Genomic DNA, 23258 nt, shown 5'->3' on the forward strand with positions numbered 1-23258 from the left:
AGTAATTGACTTTCCTAAAGAAAGAAAATGTCAAATAATTTGCATTATATAACATGCTTTAAGAATCGATCCAAATGAAACGCTTTCACTCTGTTATTTTTATTAAACATCTTTAGCGACATGGTCAAATCTGACACATTGATTGAATGCATTAGAGAAAAATCATAACAATATCACAAAGTGCAAAAGAATAAGATGCATCTTTTTTAGTGCAAAATAAAGCATGGGTGATTATGTATGAACAGTAGTTCTGCACGGATGTGAGTTTGTTTTTAAATAATATAAAAATGCAAAGACCATAATAAATAATTACTTGGATGTTACTGTAAAGTAAAATGGTGGCAATGATCAGTTTTAATTGTATTTAGTGTATTCACTGTAAAAAGTGAAAGTAAGATCTATTTAAATTAAGTGTTACCAATTGAAGTAATTTTTTAAAGTTTAATCTATTTAATTTTTCTTAAATTCTCACTTTAAGTAAAAAAACTTAATTTAATTACTTTAATTACTTTATAAACCTACATTTTTTACTTAAAGTGAGAAAACTAATGGGGCGTACACACCAAACGCGAATTCAACGATTTGCGCAAGTAGATTACATACAAAGTCAATGCATAGATGCAAATAAATGCGACTTTGCACGGGCCGATGCGAATGACACGAATCGGGCAGCGTGATTGCCACAAAAAAAACACGCACTAACAATCGCGTCGTTGCGCAAGTTGAAAATATTCGAGGGAAAAATTTGCATGACACGAAGTTAAATCCTATGAGTAATCTAGAGCGAGGAACACTTTGCTTCACGTTTGGTGTGTATGCAGCATAAAGTAAAAAAATTAATCCAACTTTCACTTTTTTTACAATGCAAGAATGTCCTGTTAACGCGATCTGGAGTTACGCCGTCTAGACAAAACCTTCAACTGTCATCTGATACTTGTTGATCCACTTGTTGAAATTGTACCATAAGCACTGCGAATTGCTCAGTTAAATACTGTGATTAAGGACGTTTCAGGAAAAGAAATTGTGAAAAATAACTTTGAAAAATTAACATACAAACAATAAAACGACTGTGTTCATTAACTGCTATTATATATTTTTATATATAAGATATTACGTACACAAAACAAATTCGATTTCTGCCTTCAAGGGGTCCTAAAATATTTTGGTCTCAATAGTCTAAGGCTCTTTATTAGGGCCTATAGAGTATAATAATACACATGGGGTCTCATTCATCATTCATAAGAACGCCGAGCAGAACAAATCTCTACGTAAAACTTTCATCAAACTACATTCTTAAAAATAAAGGTGCTTAAAAGGTTCTTCACAGCGATACCACAGAACCCTTTTGGTTCCTCAAAGAACCATTCAGTGAAAGGTTCTTCTAGAACCATTTATATAAATTGTTTTGTGAAATAGAAAAGTTCTTTATGGAAACATTCGACCAAAAATGGTTCTTCTATAGCACCTTTATTTTTAAGAGTGTTCCTGCACAAACAGTTTACGCAAAAGCGTAACTCACTTATAAAACGCAAACGGGACTGATTATGCTTATAAACAATGAACGTGTTGCTTGAATGCTGTTTTGCACATTCTCGCACATAAATTTCAAACATTACGTACATGGTTTCAAAGCATTTGCGCTTGTCAATATAAAAATGGCTTTATGAACTATATACCTAAAAATTTGTTCTGCGACCACCAACACAAGGATCTCATTTGTATGGACAAACAACTTGTTGAATTCTTATTTCTATTAGCACATTATATTTATTAGCTCGACTTCAGTCCGTGTATAAATACTAAAACAAAAAATGCAAATGAACCAAATAAACGCAGGCACATTCACAAGTCCTTCCAAAACTCCACTTGGCTCCTTCATGGGAAGAGTAAGTCCAGTTTAGGCGCCCACTCCAGGGCAGAGTTCACCAAAGCCAAAGCTGTGGCCCCCAACGCCACAGTCAAACCCATGACCGCCAGCCTCATGAAGCGTCGCGCGGTGGGCCGAACAGCGACCGTGCTCTGCTTGGCCTCTAGATGGCGCTGTTGCAGCTGACGCTCTTTTCTTCTCCGTCTGAGCACCGTGTCCGGGTGCTGCTGGGTTGACGCCAATTCAAAGTCTTTAAAAGTAGAGACGGCCGTTCTGAAGAAATTAGAGAACAAATTGCGTCGTTTAGAGGTTGCATGTAGACCAAACAAGTTTCATTGTGGATATTTAAAAAAAGTATACTAAAAAAATATGCTCAGATAAATTGTAAAGTATGTATCAATTTGAATTTCCCTGTGAAAACCAAGGGGCAACCTTCCGATCTCTGTAATGAAGCCAATACGGAAGTGACTTAAACTGCAATTCATCGACTGGCCACTTGAGGCTGGCCTTGAGACTTTACCCATTTTCGGTTTTCTGTGAGTGATGCGCGGTGACGTGCGGCCAAGATGGCGATGGCAGACACCGCCTTCTTTAAGCTTCAAAAATGTTCCTCACAAAGTTATGGATGACGTCACAGACACTACATCCATATTTTTTATAGTCTATGGTAGAGGCTGACATTTTTTCGGGAATCCCGCGGGTCCTGCGGGTCCCGCGGGATTCCTGTGGGATCGGGAACAAAATCACTATTAATCACGGGATTGGGACGGGACAGGAAAAAATGTCAGCGGGAGTGGACGGGACCGGGATCGTAATAAAACTATGATACCCAACTTTATACACAAATATGCAGTTTCTATTAATAAACTTAGTTAATATATTGTGTGCGTGCGTGCCTGTGTGTGTGTGTTTGCACGTGTAAGAAAGGTTGCATGAATGTTCACGGATGCGTCTCCCTGGTGCATAAGCGCTCCAACGCAGCCTGAGCGCTTATGAGAAAAGGGAACAGCAGCAAAGAGTATAGCGGCTCTGATCAAACGCAGAGATAAGTGTGTGACAAGAGTTGTGTTGCGAAGAGATTTCCTGCTGTTTGGATAGTTTCTGTGCTTTATTGTGTGCGTCAGTGCCGAATAGTAAGTTTTTCTAGTTGTCTTTAAATTAGCAGCAAGATTACCGCGTCTTTTATGTTATATTGTCAGTTATCATTCATAATGTAAATAAAGCTGTTAGCTGCGAATCTTCTCATTAATAGTCATGGTTAGTGCTGTGTTCAAAATATCGATACGACGATACATCGTCATGGACGCATGATGATGCGCGCATCGATACAGCACCTTCCGTATCGATTCGGATGCACTTTTGAAAGTAACGTGACGAAACGCTGTTGATCCATATGGAAAGGACGCATGTGTCCCGTAGGCTTGCCCCGATAGTCGGTGAAACGGTGATAACCGGTGCTTCATCCTCTCACCGGTTATATCACTTGCCCACCGCAACACCGTCTTTCACCGTCGTTTTGATATTTTCATGTAATTAAATCATTTAGTTTCGTTAGAGAGAGCAAACACTTACAACTGAATGTGTCTGTTGTCTGAATTCAGCGGGGCTGAACGCGAGTCACGTCACAGAGCAGCCGCAGGTGTCAGATTTCATTTATTTCTGTCAGATGGCGCTTTTCCATTGCATGGTGCCCCACGGTTTGGTTTGGTTTGGGTCGGGTCAGCTCACCTCACTTTGGCGTGGTTAGCTTTTCCATTGAGTTTAGTATCACTTCGCAGTGGGAGGAATTATAGGCGTGTCGTTATATTTGCGCTGCATACGGCTGTGACATCATACAAGAGAGAGCGTCCTGTACATTCCCATACATTTATTTATTAGTCCGCCACAAAATTAAAATTGGCCACCACAAATAGATGTTTACTTTGCACATCGCGTTTAATACTACCTCTGTCTCACATGACAGTTTCTGTTCAAACACCCGTGGCGTCAGTCGACGGCTCCGCTGAGCCTCAATGAAGTTGCATTAAAGCATAAATAATACTGACGTGCACGTCGCGAATGTGCCGCCACAAAATTAAAATTGGCCACCACAAATAGAAGTTTACTTTGCACATCGCGTTTATAACTAACTCTGTCTCACATAACAGTTTCTGTTCAAACACCCGTGGCGTCTGTCGACGGCGCTCAGGCTGAGCCTCAATGAAGTTGCATTAAAGCATAAATAATACTGACGTGCACGTCGCGAATGTGCCGCCACAAACTGCAAGTCTGGAAAAAACTCTATGTGTTCCTGATTCACAACCTGTGGATGTTTTTAATCGCTAAAAGGGTGTTTGGAAACTTAAAACAGAGCACAGATGACAACATGTTTGCTCGAGACAGCGCAAGCTAGCAGCAAGCTAAAGCTAATATTTTACATAATAGGATGACGGCGCCGATGACGATTCTCTCAGACCAATCAGTGAACTACAGTGTTTACGCGTCACGTTTGGTATCAGCTCGGGTCGCTTGGAACCCCAACCGAGGTGGTACGAAAAAAAGTATCGGGTACTACGAAGTGATCCCAATGGAAAAGCTCCCAAAAGTGGGCTGACCCGGCCCAGACTGGACCGAACCGTGGGGTACTATGCGATGGAAAAGCGCCAAGAGTTTGCAAGGCGAGCTGACTGACCAGATGATGACAGAAGCCGCGTGCTTTGCTCGTTTTTGTATAATATACATATATGATGTTTAATATAAGCGAGATCGTTTTGTTGTTGTGTTTTTCATCAAGAAAAATATTAAACCCATCATTCAAGCAGTGCTTTTATGGAGAAGTAGCCGGTTGCTCTGCTTGGGACTGGCGGGTTCTGTGAGAATTACCTGCGCACATTGACTCAAGCACTTAAGTAAACTAGCTGTTGCACTCACATTGCACGCAAATTCATACGCGATTTAACGCAGCTTACACAAGCGATGCATTTAAACAGTTGCGTAATTCAAAAGTGAAAGTAAAATGTGCACGTCTGCATGCGCATTTATAAGCCCCTCCCACTCGGTGATACCGGGATCACCGAGTTTGTGACGCGCTGATTAACCGGTGGGAAAATTACGTCACCGCGGCAACCCTAGTGTCCCGTGGAGTACGTAGAGTTAAGGTAGCGGGGTATAGTTCACTTTGCGTGTCTGTCTCGCTGGCGCACGTGTCTGCATAGCGAGCCGCGTACTCGCGCTCTCTCTCTTTCTCGCTCGCGCGCATATTTAAAATCAATGAGTTCAGTATGAAAGCGCAGATATCTTAGCCTATACTACTGCAAAGGGCTTTATTAGCCACTCTCTTATAAAACAGTACTAACCCATTTGAGAAGAACAAAGATTTGCATGTGAAAAGTGTACGTCTAGAGATACAGAGCTACTTTAAACTATAGCTGTCACATTAATAATCTGATTTCTACTAAATAGTATTAACTCTGACTGGATGTTTATAGATATGTTCAAAGATATAAAATAATTAAATGAGAGCCAAATATAATGCCTAGAGTAAGGCACTATCTTTATAAAACTGCTTTAAAAAACATAAGTACTAACTCTGGGATTTTAAGCATTTCTATGTGACCCCAAAAGCTAATAAATGAATGGCAAAAACACAACTGTTACAACACTGCTTATTCAATGTACAATAAACAGATAATACTAATTATGTTACAAAAGTCTGAACAAAAAATGTAATTCAAAATAGTCTTGTATCGTGATGCACATCGTATCGGGACCCTTGTATCGGGATACGTATCGTATCAGGGAATTGTTGGCGATACACAGCCCTAGTCATGGTACCCAGTTTATATTTGTGTTAGTTTATCTTGTACATATTTATTCAGTATTATTTCCTTATATTGGAGATTGTATAGTTCTAATACTTATACAGTTTTTTAACAATTCTAACAAATATAGTTATTTACTGTATGTGTTATCTGATACATGTGCTAGTCACATTTTAGAACATATGACACCATTTCGCTCCAGACTTTGGGTTTATTAAACTATTGTAGACATGGAGTGAACTATGTATTGTTTTTCTTTTATTTGCTGTATTCCTGGAGAAAATCTAGAAACCGGCTCAGCAGCTGGTCCAAAACAGGATGGAGAGCAGATTAAATCAAATTCTTTGTATGAACTAAACACTAGTTGAAGAAAAAAAATATATGGGAGCGATACAGGAGCGGGAGTCAGTTTAAACAGGAGCGGGATGGGAGTGGGAGTCAATTTACCAGGAGCGGGATGGGATGGGATTATTTTTTAAACTTTGGTCTGGGAGTGGGACGGGACAAGATTTATTTCTATGGGAGTGGGACGGGACAGGAGTGAAAATCCACTCCCGTGTCATCCTCTAGTCCAGTGTTTCCCAACCCTGGTCCTCGGGCACCCCCTCCCAGAAAGTTTTAGATGTCTCCTTATTTAACACACCTGATTTAACTTATCAGCTTGTTAGGGACACATGTTTACCATTTTGGAAAGAGGCTGATGAGTCGAATCAGGTGTTTTAAATAAAGAGACATCTAAAACTTTCTGGGAGGGGGTGCCCGAGGACCAGGGTTGGGAAACACTGCTCTAGTCTATGGTGAAAATCCTTCTGAAGTCATTTTTTGTGATTTACAGTTTTCTACATAAAATCATCCTAAATATTGTAATGATCATTCTGTGAAAATAAAGCCTTGATATCTATAATATTGACCGAGTATGAATATGGAGTGAAATCGATGATTACTTGCCAATTTTTTTTGGTTGCAGAAAAAAGTATTGTTCAAAATAAAGAGAAAATTAAGAGTTATATAAACATAGTGAGATAATTTAAAACACACAAAATGTCCAAAAGATGGTAAGAGATGCACTTACTCCTGACTCCGCTGATGGGCGACGCCTCTGGCCAGTTCAGATGGTGGAAACTGTACGAACAGATCTCCCGCCCGACTGATCAGAGTCTCGTACGGCAGGTCGTCTGGGATTCGTGACAGAAGATGATGCATCATGGCCATATCGCATTCGCAGTCCAACACCTCCTCCTCACGATGAAGAACAATCTGAAGAGAGATAATGTTCTTTAATACAACACACACATGCACAGGATAACCATATTACACCAAATTTATATTGATCAGCATTAACTTTTCATATGTAAAATTCAATTAATGTATTTATTAGTTTTCTCAGACTGATTTTGTAAACAGTTACATTTTATATGCTTTTATACATGTAGAATGCATAGCCTAGCGCCAATCACATTTTATTTGACTATTATGTCGTTTACACGGACGTTCGACGCATATACATTGCGACAAAATCCAATTCATCTCCTGGTATACAAACTACATTCTCCTATAATAATAATAATACATTTTGTTTATAATTGTAACGCGCTTTACATTTATTTAAAATTTTGAAGTGCTGATTTTGTACGCTTATGTGCAACTTGCATGCAGTGACAAAAAACTACTATACTATACTAATGATGAAATTTGCATCACGTACATTGCACGAGGACCCTTGTGTTTGCGTAAAAACTGAACTATACTTCTAGTTTAAAGGGGGTTGCACATCGGACACGCAGCTCAGTGCCGCATTGAGTCGCTTCTAGGACAAATCGGAGGTATCGTACACCGGAAATGCACATTAAATAGCGCAAGCTTAGTCAGATAGCGTCTACTTCAAAATGCTAAATATACGTTAGCAGCAAATGTTAATCGCTAATGATTTGGGACAAATATGATGTTATTTAATGTTAATCTATGTGAGTGGTGCGACAGGGATTTAAGCGGACAGACGCCTGTGCGTACAGTCATAGAAAACAGTATGTTCTGTTTTTTTAGAGCGGCACAGCGCTATGCGTCCGGTGTGCGACCCCCTTAAGAGTAACTTTTTGCCTGTCAAAAAATGCAAACAAACATCCAGGTGGGTTACGGTGACTGCAGATGATCGATCATGATGCTGTTTTTGTTCAACAGACAAGTAACCCAGAAACACATACCTTCATTATTTATTCGGACTTGACAACAACAAGGCACGATTCAGGCCTAAAAATAGCTTCTGGTGAAACCGCTGACCCACTTCTGCATCAAAGCCTTGTGATCATCAGACCAAAGTTTTTGGAATACAGCATGAGATAAATAAAACGTACCACAGCAGCAAAGTAGATGGGCATGAGAGGATGGCATGCCAGGAAGAAGTCGTATAACCGTACGACGTGACGGAAATCTGACAGCACGTGTCCAAACCAGGTGATGAGCCAGCTGAGGGCAAATATGGTGCCGACTTCAGCTCTGCGGACAAAATACAAACATGCTCATCGTTTGAAAATCAAACCCATAATCTTGCCGTTGCTAGCGAATACTTACTGTTGCATAAAGTCATGCACCTCTGTGTTGACTCTTTCTATAATGGGCATCAGGTAGTTCAGTATGTGCGTGGTGTTGTCCATAGTGGGGTCCATAAAGTCCCTATGATACAGGATAGGACAAAACTAGACATTAATACAGAAAACGCAAACGAAATATATTCGATGAACAAGTCAAAATTTTCAGGACGCAGTGTATGTGTGGCTTACCTGAGATGGTGCGTGGAGAGTTTTTCCACCAGGGCAGTGGCGAGCCGTTCCCCCAAAACCAGCAGGAAGGTCACCACAATGTCATGGTAACCTTGATAATAGTGCAGCTGAGGGTTGTTCACAAGCACCCGTAGGATAATGTCGATCAGCTCTTCCTGAAGACCTGAACGCTGCTCGTCCGGCATCCCTGCGGTCGATACGAACAACAAATTCAGTACCGACTTCAGGTTTAAAACAAGCAGTCAATGTTCGTTCTGCTCACCTGGAGGGAAGCGTCGCAGGGATCTCTGCACATCCAGAAGCACCTGGTTGAAGTCCTTGTTATTTTCGCGATCTACCTTCTCTGACGGATAAGAAGTGAAAGAAAATGATCGATTTGCCAAAATGGATTACCGGTAGTACAAATGATGATGACTGTAATGCATCTTACCTAGTTCTTCAGGTATGTTGTCTACATTCACATTAAGCAGCCTGGGCCAAACCTGTTGTCGAATCTCATCGGTCAGCAGACCTCCTTCACTGATGGCCATACGTCTCAGAGCGGCCACATCCACGGGCGTCGTGTTCAGTGCCTGAGCGATCTCGGCCATCTTCCTCTTCCGTCTGGACTCGGCATCTGTAAGCATGATCGCAAGAGTCAGCTCTGAACCAAACCACAGTAATATTGCAGGAATATTTTGGAATGGCAGAAGTTGACCAATATCTTTTACCTTTGCCCTTCTTTTGCAAGTCTTTTTTATTGCAAGTCAACAGCAGCAAGCAGGACATTCAGTTTCAAATATTCAAAACATTTCTATGCATGAGATGTATTTTTAATCCGGCACAAAATCTAGACCTGGTTTCAAAACAAACATCTAATCTATATTGGAAAAATACAGATTTCCAGTACGTAACTACGTATCTAAAATAACACACAGTGTCATGAATACACAGATTGTAATAGGAGAGGGTGAATCTTATTTAAACATGGAAAATCTTTTTCCATGTTTAAGTGCTATCATTGGGTGCCCAGTGCTTCTATCAACCTAGAAAATGTAAAAAAGAGCAACCCAGTAACTTAGTTTTGGTGAACCATTCTCTGAAAGCATGTGAAAAAATAGGTAATTGAAATTTGGCTCCCTTTGTGATGTCATAAAGGGATCTTTTATAATAATACCACCCCTTAATCTGCACTATCCAACCACAACACTGGTAATAATTGACAGCACAATTTGAGTTTCAATTTCAACAAACCACCATTATGGTGATCAGTGTTTTCATATCATCAGCTTATTTGCATTTAAAAGGACACACCCAAAAACGGTACATTGCTGCTCACACCTACAACATGGCAATTTTAACATGCTATAATAAATTATCTATATGATATTTTGAGCTAAAACTTCACATATGTACTTTGGGGACACCAAAGATTTATTTTAAAATTTAAAAAAGTCTTGTGAAATGTCCCCTTTAAATAATTAGATCACATCAAATGATTATTATGAGGTGGATATTAATTAATTCACACACCCAGAACAAATATCTTACTGTTTAACTGTGAACTTAACACAAATAAAACACGTATGCAGCAATAAAGTTAGAGGCTGTGCTGTATTTTGGTCACAGTTAAAGGGCGTTGTTGGGCACGAGTCAATTCAACTGCTTCAGTCGTGACTTCTTATTACAGCACAGGCTCGAGGCCCTTACTGCTTTAAAAAAAACTGTAACCATATATTTAAAAATATTAAAGCAAAAAATATGTATTTCAACGCATCTTTCATGAAGTAAAATCACTAAAAGCCTTCCTTCCGCTGATAAAATAGTCCCTGACTGACCGTGGCGTGAACAGCAACAGAACGTTCGCAGTGATACACAGAATCATTGGCCGCAGCGGTCAAATCTACTGACCAATCAGAATCTGGGATTGTTTAAAATATTCATACTGTACATCTATCTGTCTATACGTCTTTCAGACTTCTACATTTCAGAACACTAGGTATAATTAAAAATAAGCATTAAGAAATGTATAAACACAACCCAGCTGAAAGAAAAATATAAACCATCGCAGACATTCTAATGGATTGAATGAGAACTATATTGATTTTAATGGAAACCATAATGGTCTCTGTTGGTAATGTGTTGTGTTCTGATGATGAGAAATTATATTATCAGATGGGAACCAACTGTACACTATAAAATCGTATTGCAATACAAACAAAACACACTACATAAAGAAATGTTGTAAGTTAGCGGTTTTAATGGTAAACACATGAATTAAGTATTGTTTTTCGCGGCGTATTGTAGTAAAAGGCTTAATTCAAAATGTTTTTTGACCACAGATCATACACACACCTTAATAATAAACAAACACACCTTGTTTTCCGAGTCCATTCAATGGTGAAGTCGTCCCGACGCTCCGTGACTTCCTCAAATTCATTCTGTCGTTAACCTCAGTCCCTGTCCTCCGGGCTTTGACTCGTTTAATCCAGCTACATACTTTTATATTAATAACATATAAACAACCGATAGACTTTTACTTTAGCATGACAGCTAATTTAAGAGGCCACATCATCAGATTTAGGCCCGCGTTAGCTCTTTAAACTCATGCTTAATGCGTACAATCTGCCTCGCCGGTCTATAACACTCATGTCAAAGGTTTTAAATACGCGTGCTCTGCCGAACCGGACCGGGATCTCGGAACAGTTTTCGCGTCATTTCATGAAAGTCTGTTCAGAATCTGCAGCAGCTGGAGCATCCTCTGGTTCGATGTTTGTGTTGGAGTGAGGGATTCTGGGAGTTGTGGTTTTACGACCGCGAGCAGAAGCAGAAGAGGGCGTCTCGGCAACCGTTCAAAATAAAAGTCACCATAAACGTATATGGGAGATCGTAAATATAAACAGACAAGCAATTTGCAAAGATATAAATACACGCTGGTGTGACTAGTAGACTATTTTTTCTTTTTTTTTTCTTTATTATATATCACAACTAACATGACAATAATCATTGCAGCATACAAAACAGAAAAATATATTAAACAATAAAATAAAATAAAATAAAGACAAGGAAAAGAGGTATGAGATCATCATACAAATAACATAAAAACTTCACATAGGGATCGAGTGTGTTTTGCTTTATTATTTTTCAACCGAAGTAGTTACTCTATATAATGTTTCATATCTATAATAAAAGAATAAAAGAATAAAAAGTTGGGTTTTCCTTTAGCCCATTGTTGCTTAAGTATATGGTATTTCTCCATAATAAAAAATAAAAGTCTCATTTAAAGCTAGTGGTAAGACATTTTGGCCATTTCTCAGATGAAGGGGTGCATCCTCCTGAGGTCGCATATGCAGGCTAATCAAGTCTGGTTTAGGGCTGGATAGCGATTGATCGCAGCTATTCGTTTGCAGAATAGAGGTTTTTGTTGACATCATAATGTCAATATGTGTGTGCACTTTGTATAATAATTATGTATATATAAATGCACACACATACATGTATAAGAAATATTTCATGTGTAGATACATTTTTATATTTAAATATAATTTATATTATTTGTAAATATGAATACTTAATCTATATATATATTTGTTCTTAAATTATACATGCGTGTTTGTGTATTTATACAGAATTATTATACACAGTGCACACACATATATGATGTAAACAAAAACTTTTATTCTGCAAACAATTAGTTGCGATTGATCGTTATGCAGCCCTAGTCTTGTTTATTTCAGTTAACTGAGCATTACATACGCAAGTCAAAAGCATATTACAACAATTTACGATTACTTTATAACTTGTTAATATTCTGTTATATTATGACGTATGCAGCCTGCAGATGCGACCTCTGGAGGATGCAGCCTTCTGTTTGAGAATGGCTATAGATTTCTATAACTTCTTTATTCTGTTATTTAAATTTGTATTATTTATATAATTAAGATATTTCTATATCTTGCTATTTTTACAACACATTGTTTTAGTTACATTCAAATAGACAATCATATCGTTTTATTTACATATTTATTAACCCGATTAGCAAAAAGACATAACCTTTATTTTGAAGTGTCGGTTGGAATACTGTCGGTGCTTTTTGTCCATTCGCGGTTTCCTTATGTTTTCAGAGCCTCTTGTCATGTGAGTCGCGTAACTGCATAAACATTTCAGGAAAAGGATTTTTTCCGTCAATAAATTGCCAGAATGCTGTCCCGTTTATTAAAAGAACACCAAGCTAAGCAAAACGAAAGGAAAGAATTACAAGGTTTGTGTTTTTGTTGATCTTTACTAACTGACTAGCTGCAGTTTACAGGCCATACATATATTTCTCATAATCACGTTATTATAAATACTATAGAAACGTATCACATAAGTTGTAATGGATTTAATGGTTATAATGGGAATTTTATTGGCTTCAATGATAACTATAATGGTCTCTAATGGTCATGTGTTGGGTACTATTGGTAGGATGTTATATGGTTGGATATACCCAAAACACACTATATAAAGGAATAGTGGTATTTGTAATAGAAACTTGTTTTTGTGTAATAATTGAAATGTGTATTAATGTCACACAAACAATGTGCACAGAGAGGCGGCGAAAAGAGGCCATAGCAGCTGCTACATCTTTAACAGAGGCTTTAGTGGATCATCTCAATGTTGGGTGAGTTCCTGATACAGAAGCCGGTTTATTATTGTCTGTAAAGGTGTTAGTTAATGCATGGGATTATAAAGCTGCATGTGATCAGTGAGGTCATAATCCAAGTGTGGAATTCTGTAAAAGCAGCTTAAGATTCAACATTGTTATTGCAAAAGTCAAATTTATATAAGCAGGACTGGAATATTAAATGAGGCACCTTTTAGTGTCAACAATAAAAAGTCGATACTCATGAGAAGAGCTTATATTGTCTTCCATCGATTTGTATTTCTTCTCAGGGTGGCACAAGCTTACGTCAACCAGCGCAAACTGGACCACGAGGTGAAGACTTTGCAGGTGCAGGCTGGTCAGTTTGCCAAGCAGACAGCTCAATGGATCAGCATGGTGGAGAACTTCAACCAGGCTTTAAAAGTACACTGCCTTTCACTTTAAACTTCAAACTTAAAGCCATTTATTAACCTTTCGTTGGAGATGATAACAAGCTAACTATGTTTGACAGGAAATTGGAGACGTGGAGAATTGGGCACGAAGCATCGAGATGGACATGAGGACGATCGCGACAGCTCTGGAGTATGTGCACAAGGGCCCGGTTCAGCCCACGACCTCCTGAACAAACAGACTTTCACCTGCTAGCGAGATGTCTCGTGTGGACAGAAGCTCCGGGTACCTTGATCCTTGGACACTTTTCTGAGACGTTTGTGTCTCATTTATTGAAGCTGTTTATTTCGGAAATACTTTTTTATTTAAGTTTTCTATAGCACAAAATAAAAACATCTATTATAAGTTGCTGCACGTTTACTTAATAATACTGCTGCGAACAACCAATACATTACGTTTAAGTATTGCGTAACAACGCCTGCACTGGACGGCACAGCACTGACGTGTTGTCTTTATCCATATATCTGACCTGGGACCATTCATAAGGGTCAATTTTTTAAAAAATTGAGATTTATACATCATCTGAAGCTGAATAAATACGCTTTTCATTGATGTATGGTATGTTGGATTATGACAATATTTGGCTGAGATACAACTATTTAAAATTTTAAAATCTGATCATGCAAAAAAAAAATCTAAATATTGAGAAAATCACATTTAAAGTTGTCCAAATGGAGTCTGTGGCAACACACATTATTAAATGATAAATAATTTTTTATATATTTATGGTAATAAATTCTACAAAATATATTCATGGGACATGATCTTAACTTAAAGGTGCAGTGTGTAAATTTTAGCGGCATCTAGTGGTGAGGTTGCGACTTACGTGTAGTAAACTGCTCACCCCTTGCTTTTGAAACACATAGAGAAGCTATGGTAGCTGCCACCGGACAAACATGTCATCTTCGGAGACAACTTAGTAAAAAAATTGTCCGTTAAGGGCACAAAATGGCGACTTCCATGAAAGGGGACCCTCTTTGTATGTAGATAAAAAGGTCTCGTTCTAAGATAATAAACACATAACGGTTCATTATGTAAGGTCTTTATACACCCCTGATAAAATAGTTTTGTATATTATTTTGCATTTCTGTCAAGAGATCCTTCTAAAAATTACACACTGCACCTTTAAAATCCTAATCCTTAATTTTTGGCATAATTTTGACTCATACAATGTATTGGCTATTGCTACTAATATACCCATCCGACTTAAGACTGCGGTCACAGTCCAAGTTTGGCAATCTCCTTTCATTCACACTAATTTCTATGTATTTACTGTTCATAACTGTGTTGCTTTTTTCCACCCTAATTCTCTGTGTTTGCACTCACTGTGACGCTACAAGTTTTAGCCTCACGGGATCAGCTGTTTTGTTCATAAGAGTAAAAAAAATGAGGGGTCATGAAAGGATAAAGAAGAGTGTGGACAAAGGTCAATGTCCACTGCACGCCTAGACAACCAAGTAGGGTTGCACCAGCCATCGTACGTTCCTGCTTAAACTGGAATGTAAAGTCCACACTAGAGGCTTAGTTACTACTAGTTAGTTTAAAATTAATTCTGTACTTAATTTGGTTGCACGACCTCATCTTAAGGCAGAAAGTGGCTTGGCCGTGGGCTCTCCAGAGGGGATGGGTCTCCCGTGTTGTTCCTGCGGGTTTCAGCTCCGGCCCCAATCGGGCGCACCTGAACCTGCTAATCAAATTGTTTAGGGCTAACTAAAAATAGAGGGTATGCACGTGACGTCACCTTCGGCGAAAGTGACTGCGGTTACACCCAGTGAGTGGCAAAAGACAGAGCGGAAGAATTTGTGTACACTCTGAAAAAAATAATTCATTGAATTTAATCAATTTTTTTAAGGTAAGTGGTTGCAATCAATTTATTTAAGCTACATTTAAACAAAAAATATTTGTAAAGTAAAATAAAATATAAAACTTTTGTTTAAATGTAGCTTAAATAAATTGATTGCAACCACTTACCTTTAAAAAATTGATTAAATTCAATGAATAATTTTTTTCAGTGCAGTGTGAAATCAGCGAAAACACATCAAAATGGTAAAAAAGCTGTTTGGCGATAGACTTTACTAACAAATTTAACAAGAATTCGGAGCTATCGTTTTACAGACTGCCAAAAAAACACCGAACTGAGAAGTAAATTGATCATTCATGCTAACGTTCACAGACCAAAGGTGGGTTGATAAGTAGGGTCACTATCAAACAGAGGTTTTACTTTCTACTTAAAAGTATTTTTTCATGTATTTGTATTTTATCCGTGTTTTTCTTTGTAAAACATACATTCCAAAGCATATTATCATAATTTTTATCATTTCATAAATAATATGTTTTTGTTTTACATTTAAAGGTGCAGTGTGTAATTTTTAGAAGGATCTCTTGACAGAAATGCAATATAATATACATAACTATATCATCAGTGGTGTATAAAGACCTTACATAATGAACCGTTATGTGTTTATTACCTTAGAATGAGAAGTTTTTATCTACATATACCGAGGGTCCCTTACATGGAAGTCGCCATTTTGTGCCGCCATGTTTCTACATAAACCCTTAATGGACAAACTTTTTTTTACTAAGTTGTCTCCAATGACATGTTTGTCCGGTGGCGGCTACCGTAGCTTCTCTATGTGATTAAAAGATGAGGGGTAAGTAGTGGACTGAGCCATTGGTTGCAATTCACCAGCACCTCACCACTAGATGCCACTAAATTTTACACACTGCACCTTTAATATTTAAGTACATTAAAAAAGTAAAAGTTCACAATTTTAATGTATTTAGGTATTAAATACATTTTAATATGCAGTATGATAATAAAGCACAGATGCTTTGAAAATGTAACTAAGTCCACCTCTGCTATCAAGTCCAACTAAATTCAATTTAAGCATTTTCGCAGCAGCCGCTATGAAAACCAGGGCTGCGTTCAGCCCCGACAAAACGTTGCACAACGTTTATTAAACAGAAACGGTGATGCGTTGAACGCCCTGTTGTGATGACGTAAGCGTTGCAACTACGGTAGCTGAGAGGCCATTCTTTGTGTTCTTTTTTAAATGTTTCTGAGGACTGATGAAATCGTTATAGATGTGTGTTTAATACTGTAAAATACCCTCGATGTTACAGTCACTGACCTTGCCGTCCAGAATGAAAGACAACATTCCAACTTGAACCCATTGAGCGAGCTGTCTCTTTACTAACGCGTGGTTTTATACATCTTGCCGCTGATTGGGCCAACATTTCTGACACACCCACCAAACAAGAGAAAACGCTTCTAAAACCTGTTGCATTCCGTTGCACACCGTTTCCAGGAAACATGTCGTTCAACCCGGAAACCGTAGCAAAACGTTGCGCACCGGTGTGAGATTGAACGTGCCCCAGCCATTTTATTGAACGTTTGCCACTCAACAGGGCGTGGTCACGTGGAAAAGTGACTTCAATGCATGCCCTCTAAGAGGCAGCTGTGTTGGAGCCCTGGAGGATTTGGTTGGCAGGTTCGGGTGTGCTTGATTGGGGTTGGAGCTGAAGTCTGCAGATACAACGTTGGATATCCATGCTTTCTGGAGAGCTTATGGCCCATGCATTTTGCAACCAAATTAACTACAGAATAGGTTTCAAAATAGGTTTCTAAGCCTTTAGTGCAGGGGTGACCAACCCTGTTCCTGGAGATCTACCCTCCCTTCATATTTTAGTTCCAACCCAGCTTCAACACACCTGACTCTAATTTTTAGGTAGACTTGAAATGCTTGATTGTCAGGTTCGGGTTTGTTTGATTGGGGCTGGAGCTGAACTCTGCCGAGATCTCCAGGAACAGGGTTGGTCACCACTGCTTTAGTGTATACTTTACGTTCCAGTTTAAGCAGGAACAGACAAATGGCTGGTGCAAAAAATATGTAGGACAGGTGCCCTCCAGGAACAGGGTTGGTGAGCACTGCTGTTTACATTTAATTACCCAATAGCAGCCTTTAAATTTATGAGCGGAATTGATGGATGGACGGACAGACCTCCATGTCGCACCTACTTACGTACAACTAATGCAACTAACCCCAGGACTTCTAAGTGGTTACATTTTAAATACGGGTTGTAAACTTTTATTACAATATATTAAAATAAATTAATTTACTTTTTAATTAGGGCTGTCAAAAGATTATTTGCGATTAATTGCATGCATAATAAAAGTTTGATTTTGCACAATATATGTGTGCAGTCAGTCTAATTATATTGCATATAAAAATACACAAACATGTTTGTATTTAAGAAACATTTACGTGCATGTGTGGTATGTATGTATGTATGTATGTAAAAAATCTATGACGTAAAACGTAACATTTTAATTTAAATATATAATATTATACAATGTAGTGTAGGTTAGTAGCCTTATTTTACTGAGGTGATAATGTATTTTATAAAATGTCATAAAACTGCCCCCCCACCCAACCTCATGGCCCCCAGTTTGAGAACCACTGCTTTAGGAAGGAAGTCTGGGTGGAGCCAGATTACAATTGCTTACAAAACTGCGACTCAGTTTTAAAGGATCAGTATTAGGGACAAATTTGAAAAGCAGGCGGTCCTAGTCCAAATCCTTGAACCAAACACATTCACAACGTGAAACTTCATTCAAGAAGCGGAACGGTAAGACCAATAATTGTTTTTTTTTTGTCTGTAAGGTTTTAATTTATTTCTCCAATTACCATTATATGAGATCTGATTTAGTGTTATTTAGTCTATTAGGTCTTTAAGTTTAATAGATTTACGAAAAAACATAGATCGTCATTTACTTTGAATTTAACTTGAATTTAAGTTAACCTGAAAAATTATGTATTTTATACAAATCATATGATTTTTAGCCAAATCAAGTAGTGTTTTAAAAAAAACATACATTTTGCATCTAAATCATACATTAATTCCAGAATGAACGCACTTTGGTTAGCTTGACATTCTTGTCGTAAAAAATATGCGGACACTTGTTTGTACTAGCTTTTTAAATGCTGCTATTGTGGAAATATATTGATTTAGACCAAAGGTTTCCAACCGTTTTGTGAGCAAGGGCTACCACAATGGATAAAACAATCTGGAGGTCTACGTTACGTTTTTGATAGGGCCTAGTCTGCTAAAAACTTTCTCTTTTACTTGTTGATTTTATTTTACTTGATATGTTCATTGTTTAAAATGTTAACATACATAAAATAAGCCAAGTTAAAAAATAATTAATAAATATTAAAATTGAGGCCTTTAATAGAATGTGCTTTGGCGGGCAACTCACAGACTCTGTGCGGGCATCCATGGTGCCCATGTTGGAGACCGCATTAGTGTACATATCTCAAAGCATAATGCAATTTAAAGCATCTGTTTGGTTTGGTCTTGTTGGTCCAGTCTGTTTAAATGAATGATGTCCCTTTCTCCTTGTTATTACCGTAAGTCCCTGTAGCTAATAGGTTTTGGGCAATGAGAAGCTTATAGTACCTCTGTGAAACCAGACTTTGAAAGCACCGCTCTCAGCTCCCACTAAATCTCTACACTGATTCCCCTTTGTTTCATAAGAGTCTTATCTCAAGATTTCTCATGGGCTCAGAAACTAGTCTTGCGCATGTTATGACCACTTAATCTAAAACCATAGGTGGGCAAGCTGTGCATGTGGATCAATGTTTTAAAACAAAAGGGCCCTTAAGGTTACTTTACCTTAATAGACAATAAAGCGTAAATTTGGAGTGAACTTTTACTTTATTTTTATTAATTAATTCGGAAACAAAGAAAATTCACAGCTCTTGTTGAAAAAGGTCATCAAAAAAACTAAATTCATGCATTCGGCCCCTACATGTTTTTCAATTTTGGCCCCCCTTGTGGTTGTTAAAGGAACTGCAACTGCAACTTTCTGAACTAATTTTGTGTGGGTGTGTGTGTATTTTTCTCTTTATCTGCATTCCTACCATACAGCATTTGTTTACAAAACATCTTTGCAAAGTCAGACATGGATATAGAAAAAGTATTTGAATACTTAAGGTAAGAACATTTAAATGTTATGCTAACAAACACTAAAACAATAAACTTATAGCGCTATAGAGAAAGTTATTATTTTTTATTCTGTATGTACTTTTTTCCAGTGTTTGCAGTAATAATTTTACATTGATTCACGGTTTGGGTGCATTTGTACTGCTCTGGGCTCTGGTGTGGTTTTGCCGAGACAACCTGGAAATAGACAATGTCAAGGACAAGCACGTCTTTGTAACCGGTTGTGACTCTGGTTTCGGAAACCTACTGTGTAAACGCCTAGACAAACGTGGTTTCCGCGTCCTAGCCGGGTGTTTTACGGAAAAAGGAGCAGATGATTTGAAAAGGGCGACTGGACCTTACCTGAAGACCTGCATACTGGATGTGACCAGCACGGCTAGCATTGAGAAGGCTGTGGAATGGACCAAAAAAGAAGTTGGTGATAAAGGTCTGTTAGAGAGTCTTGTATGAGATGACTTGAAATTCTGATTCTATTCTAATAAATATTTTGTAGACTAAAGATGTGTGATACATTTGGTTCAAATTTTCCAGGACTTTGGGGTCTTGTGAACAATGCAGGATATTCTCTTCCCATGGGTCCTTCTGAGTGGATGAAAATCGAAGACTTTCAAAGAACCCTCAAAGTCAATATGTTTGGTGTTATAGAGATGACCATGAATTTTCTGCCTCTGATCAAAAAGGCTCGGGGTCGAGTAGTGAATGTGGCATCAGTGCTGGGCAGAGTCGCAGCTAACGGGGGCGGATACTGCATCTCAAAGTTTGGGGTGGAAAGTTTCTCAGACTGTCTCAGGTATTTGTCTGTCTATCTTCCCTTCTACCTGTCTGTCTGTCTGTCAACCTGTCCATCCGTCTGTCAACCTGTCCTTCTCTCTGTCTGTCTGTCTGTCTGTCTACCTACCTACCTACCTATCTGTCTTTCTGTCTGTCTGTCTACCCATCTACATGTCTGTCCATTCATTCGTCTGTTTGTCTGTCTGTCTGTCTGTCTGTCTACCTACCTGTCTGTCTCTCTGTCTACCTGTCTTCCATCCATCAATCCATCGTCCATTTGTTTATCCACCTGTCTGTCTGTCTGTCTATCTACCTGTCTGTCTGTCTGTCTGTCTGTTTATCTACCCAGCTGTCCGTCTGTCTGTCTGAGGGTCTGTTTGTCTACCCACCTGTCTGTCTGTCTGTCTGTCTGTCTGTCTACCAAACTATCTATCTGTCTGTCTGTCTACCTACCTGTCTGTCTGTCTGTCTGTCTGTCTGTCTACCCACCTTTCTGTCTGTCTGCAATCTACCTGTCCTCCATCCATCAATCCATCATCCATTTGTTTATCCATCGGTCTGTCTTTTTGTCTGTCTGTCTATCTATCTAACTACCTGTCTGTCTACCAACCTGTCTGTCTGTTTGTCTACCCAACTGTGTGTTTGTCTTTCTGTCTGTCTACCTGCCAATCTACCTGTCCTCCATTCATCAATCTATCGTCCATTTGTTTATCCACCTGTCTCTCTCTCTGTCTGTCTGTCTGTCTGTTTGACTATCCACCTGTTGGTCGGTCTGTCTGTCCACCTACCTGTCTGTCCGTCTGTTTGTCTACCCACCTGTCTGTCTGTCCGTCTGTCTGTCTGTCTACCTGCCAATCTACCTGTCCTCCATCCATCAATCCATCGTCCAGTTGTTTATCCACCTGTCTGTCTGTCTCTCTGTCTGTCTGTCTACCTACCTGGTTTTTTGTCTACACACCTGTCTGTGTCTGTCTGTCTGTCTACCTACCTGTCTGTCTTTCTGTCCGTCCATCATCAATCTGTCTACCTGTCTGTCTGTCTGTCTGTCTTTCTATCTGACTACCTGTCTGTTTGTTTGTCTATTTACCTACTTGTCTGTCTTTATGTCTGTATCTGTGAACCTGTCCGTCCATCCATCAATCCATTGTCCATTTGTTTATCCGTCTGTCTGTCTGCCTGTCTACCATCTATCTACCTACCTGCAGTACCTACATGTCTGTTCGTATATCTGCCTGTTTGTCTACCAACCTACCTGTCTGTTTGTCTACCCACCTGTCTGTCTGTCCATCTGTCTGCCTACCCATCTGTCTGTCTGTCTGTCTGTATGTCTGTCTACCTGCCAATCTACCTGTCCTCCATCCATCAATCCATTGTCCAGTTGTTTATCCACCTGTCTGTCTGTCTGTCTACCAACCTGTCTGTCTGTCTGTCTATTTGTCTACACACCTGTCTGTGTCTGTCTGTCTGTCTACCTACCTGTCTGTCTTTCTGTCCGTCCATCATCAATCTGTCTACCTGTCTGTCTGTCTGTCTGTCTTTCTATCTGACTACCGGTCTGTTTGTTTGTCTATTTACCTACCTGTATGTCTTTATGTCTGTATCTGTGTTCCTGTCCGTCCATCCATCAATCCATTGTCCATTTGTTTATCCGTCTGTCTGTCTGTCTACCATCTATCTACCTACCTGCAGTACCTACATGTCTGTTCATATATCTGCCTGTTTGTCTGTCTATCTGTCTTCCTGTTTACCTACCTATTTACCTGTCTATCTGTCCATGAATCCATCTGTCTATCTACCCACCAGTCCATTTGTCTCTTTATCTGTCTGCATGTCTGTCTGTCTATACTTCTGTCTGTCTGTCTGTGGATCGATCTGTCCATCCACTATCATTTTATATTAATTTTAGTCTTTAGTCTTTCCCTTTATGTTATTTCAGGAGGGATATCCAGTATTTTGGGATTAAAGTGTGTATAATCGAACCTGGATTCTTCAAGACTCAAGTGACCAGCTTAGAGTCCATCGAGAAGGAACTGCATCGCCTCTGGAACCAGCTGCCCACAGAGGTGAAGGAAAGTTATGGAGATAAATACCTGGATAAATGTAAGTTCTTTACGACAATAGACCAACTACCATTTCTTGTTTGTGTCAAGACTAAATGATCACGTGGCCCCGCATACAACTTGCTACATTACATTTTAGTCCAAACCATTTGCAGAATAATGTAGAGTATCTTTATTAACCCTTTGTGTCTTCAGACATCAAGATCCAGAGACTGATCATGAATGCTGTGTGTGATTCGGACTTAAGCAAAGTGACCAGTTGCATGGAGCACGCCCTGCTGGCTGCCCACCCGAGGACACGCTACAGTGCAGGCTGGGATGCCAAACTCGTATGGATCCCTCTGTCATACATGCCCGCTTGTGTTGTGGACATTGCCTTAAAGCTGATCCTGCCAAAGCCTGCAAAAAGTGTCTAGTGTGCTAGGGAAGTAAGTTTAGGACCATGCAGATTGTATTCCTATTTTTACTCTTGACTTTTTAATCCTTTATGAGACACTGGATATTTCGGGAGCACCTAATTTTAGAGTTGTTGTTGTTTTGGGTTAGTGGGTGATTAATAATAATCACAATGTTTTAGCTTTTGCAGTGATTGTGTTTTTAATTACATAGTTTTAAAGACATGAGAACTGTTAAAACATACCATTTCAATTATTTTGTATATTTATATAAAGTGAAATGAAGTTATATGACCACATCAAATATTTTATGAACTGTCAAAGTTACTCAACTTAAATATTTAATGAGATTTTACTAAGTAAATAGACACAATTCAATAAAAATAAGTAATATTGAACATTTTTTGTTTTCGTTAATTTGTGTATTTATCTATTATGCTGATTTAAACATGGATACTCTTAAAAACCATGCCTTGAGATCTGTTTGTTTTACAATATTTGTACAGTTAAG

The 23258-nt window shown here is 38.8% G+C and overlaps 3 protein-coding genes across 8 annotated transcripts; 2 read left to right on the plus strand and 1 right to left on the minus strand.

Annotated features, from left to right (window-relative positions):
- Positions 1 to 78: 78 nt before the first annotated feature.
- Positions 79 to 11223, minus strand: tbc1d20 (TBC1 domain family, member 20). The gene is made up of 8 exons (XM_055217305.2): positions 10800 to 11223; positions 8875 to 9060; positions 8707 to 8787; positions 8445 to 8631; positions 8236 to 8337; positions 8019 to 8160; positions 6740 to 6924; positions 79 to 2140 (listed from the first exon to the last, which is right to left on the minus strand). The coding sequence occupies exons 1-8, from the start codon at positions 10861 to 10863 to the stop codon at positions 1876 to 1878; spliced, it is 1212 nt and encodes a 403-aa protein (XP_055073280.1). The 5' UTR covers positions 10864 to 11223; the 3' UTR covers positions 79 to 1875.
- A 1290-nt stretch (positions 11224 to 12513) lies between these two features.
- Positions 12514 to 13860, plus strand: bloc1s1 (biogenesis of lysosomal organelles complex-1, subunit 1). Its single transcript, XM_055217870.2, has 4 exons — positions 12514 to 12684; positions 13011 to 13083; positions 13356 to 13488; positions 13577 to 13860. Exons 1-4 carry the CDS (start codon positions 12624 to 12626, stop codon positions 13685 to 13687), a joined length of 378 nt encoding a protein of 125 aa, XP_055073845.1. The 5' UTR covers positions 12514 to 12623; the 3' UTR covers positions 13688 to 13860.
- A 3482-nt stretch (positions 13861 to 17342) lies between these two features.
- On the plus strand, positions 17343 to 23149 carry rdh5 (retinol dehydrogenase 5 (11-cis/9-cis)). 6 transcript variants are annotated; one of them, XM_073861567.1, is made up of 6 exons: positions 17343 to 17432; positions 19447 to 19512; positions 19614 to 19948; positions 20053 to 20311; positions 22229 to 22392; positions 22548 to 23149. In XM_073861567.1, the coding sequence occupies exons 2-6, from the start codon at positions 19481 to 19483 to the stop codon at positions 22766 to 22768; spliced, it is 1011 nt and encodes a 336-aa protein (XP_073717668.1). In that variant the 5' UTR covers positions 17343 to 17432; positions 19447 to 19480; the 3' UTR covers positions 22769 to 23149. The 6 variants fall into 6 exon arrangements, with proteins under 6 accessions (XP_073717668.1, XP_073717673.1, XP_073717669.1 ...); XM_073861572.1 differs by having other exon boundaries at positions 17347 to 17432; positions 19623 to 19948; XM_073861568.1 differs by having other exon boundaries at positions 17356 to 17436.
- Positions 23150 to 23258: the final 109 nt, after the last annotated feature.

Source organism: Misgurnus anguillicaudatus, chromosome 23 (genome assembly GCF_027580225.2).
Source record: "Misgurnus anguillicaudatus chromosome 23, ASM2758022v2, whole genome shotgun sequence".
Classification (NCBI taxonomy): Eukaryota; Metazoa; Chordata; class Actinopteri; order Cypriniformes; family Cobitidae; genus Misgurnus; species Misgurnus anguillicaudatus.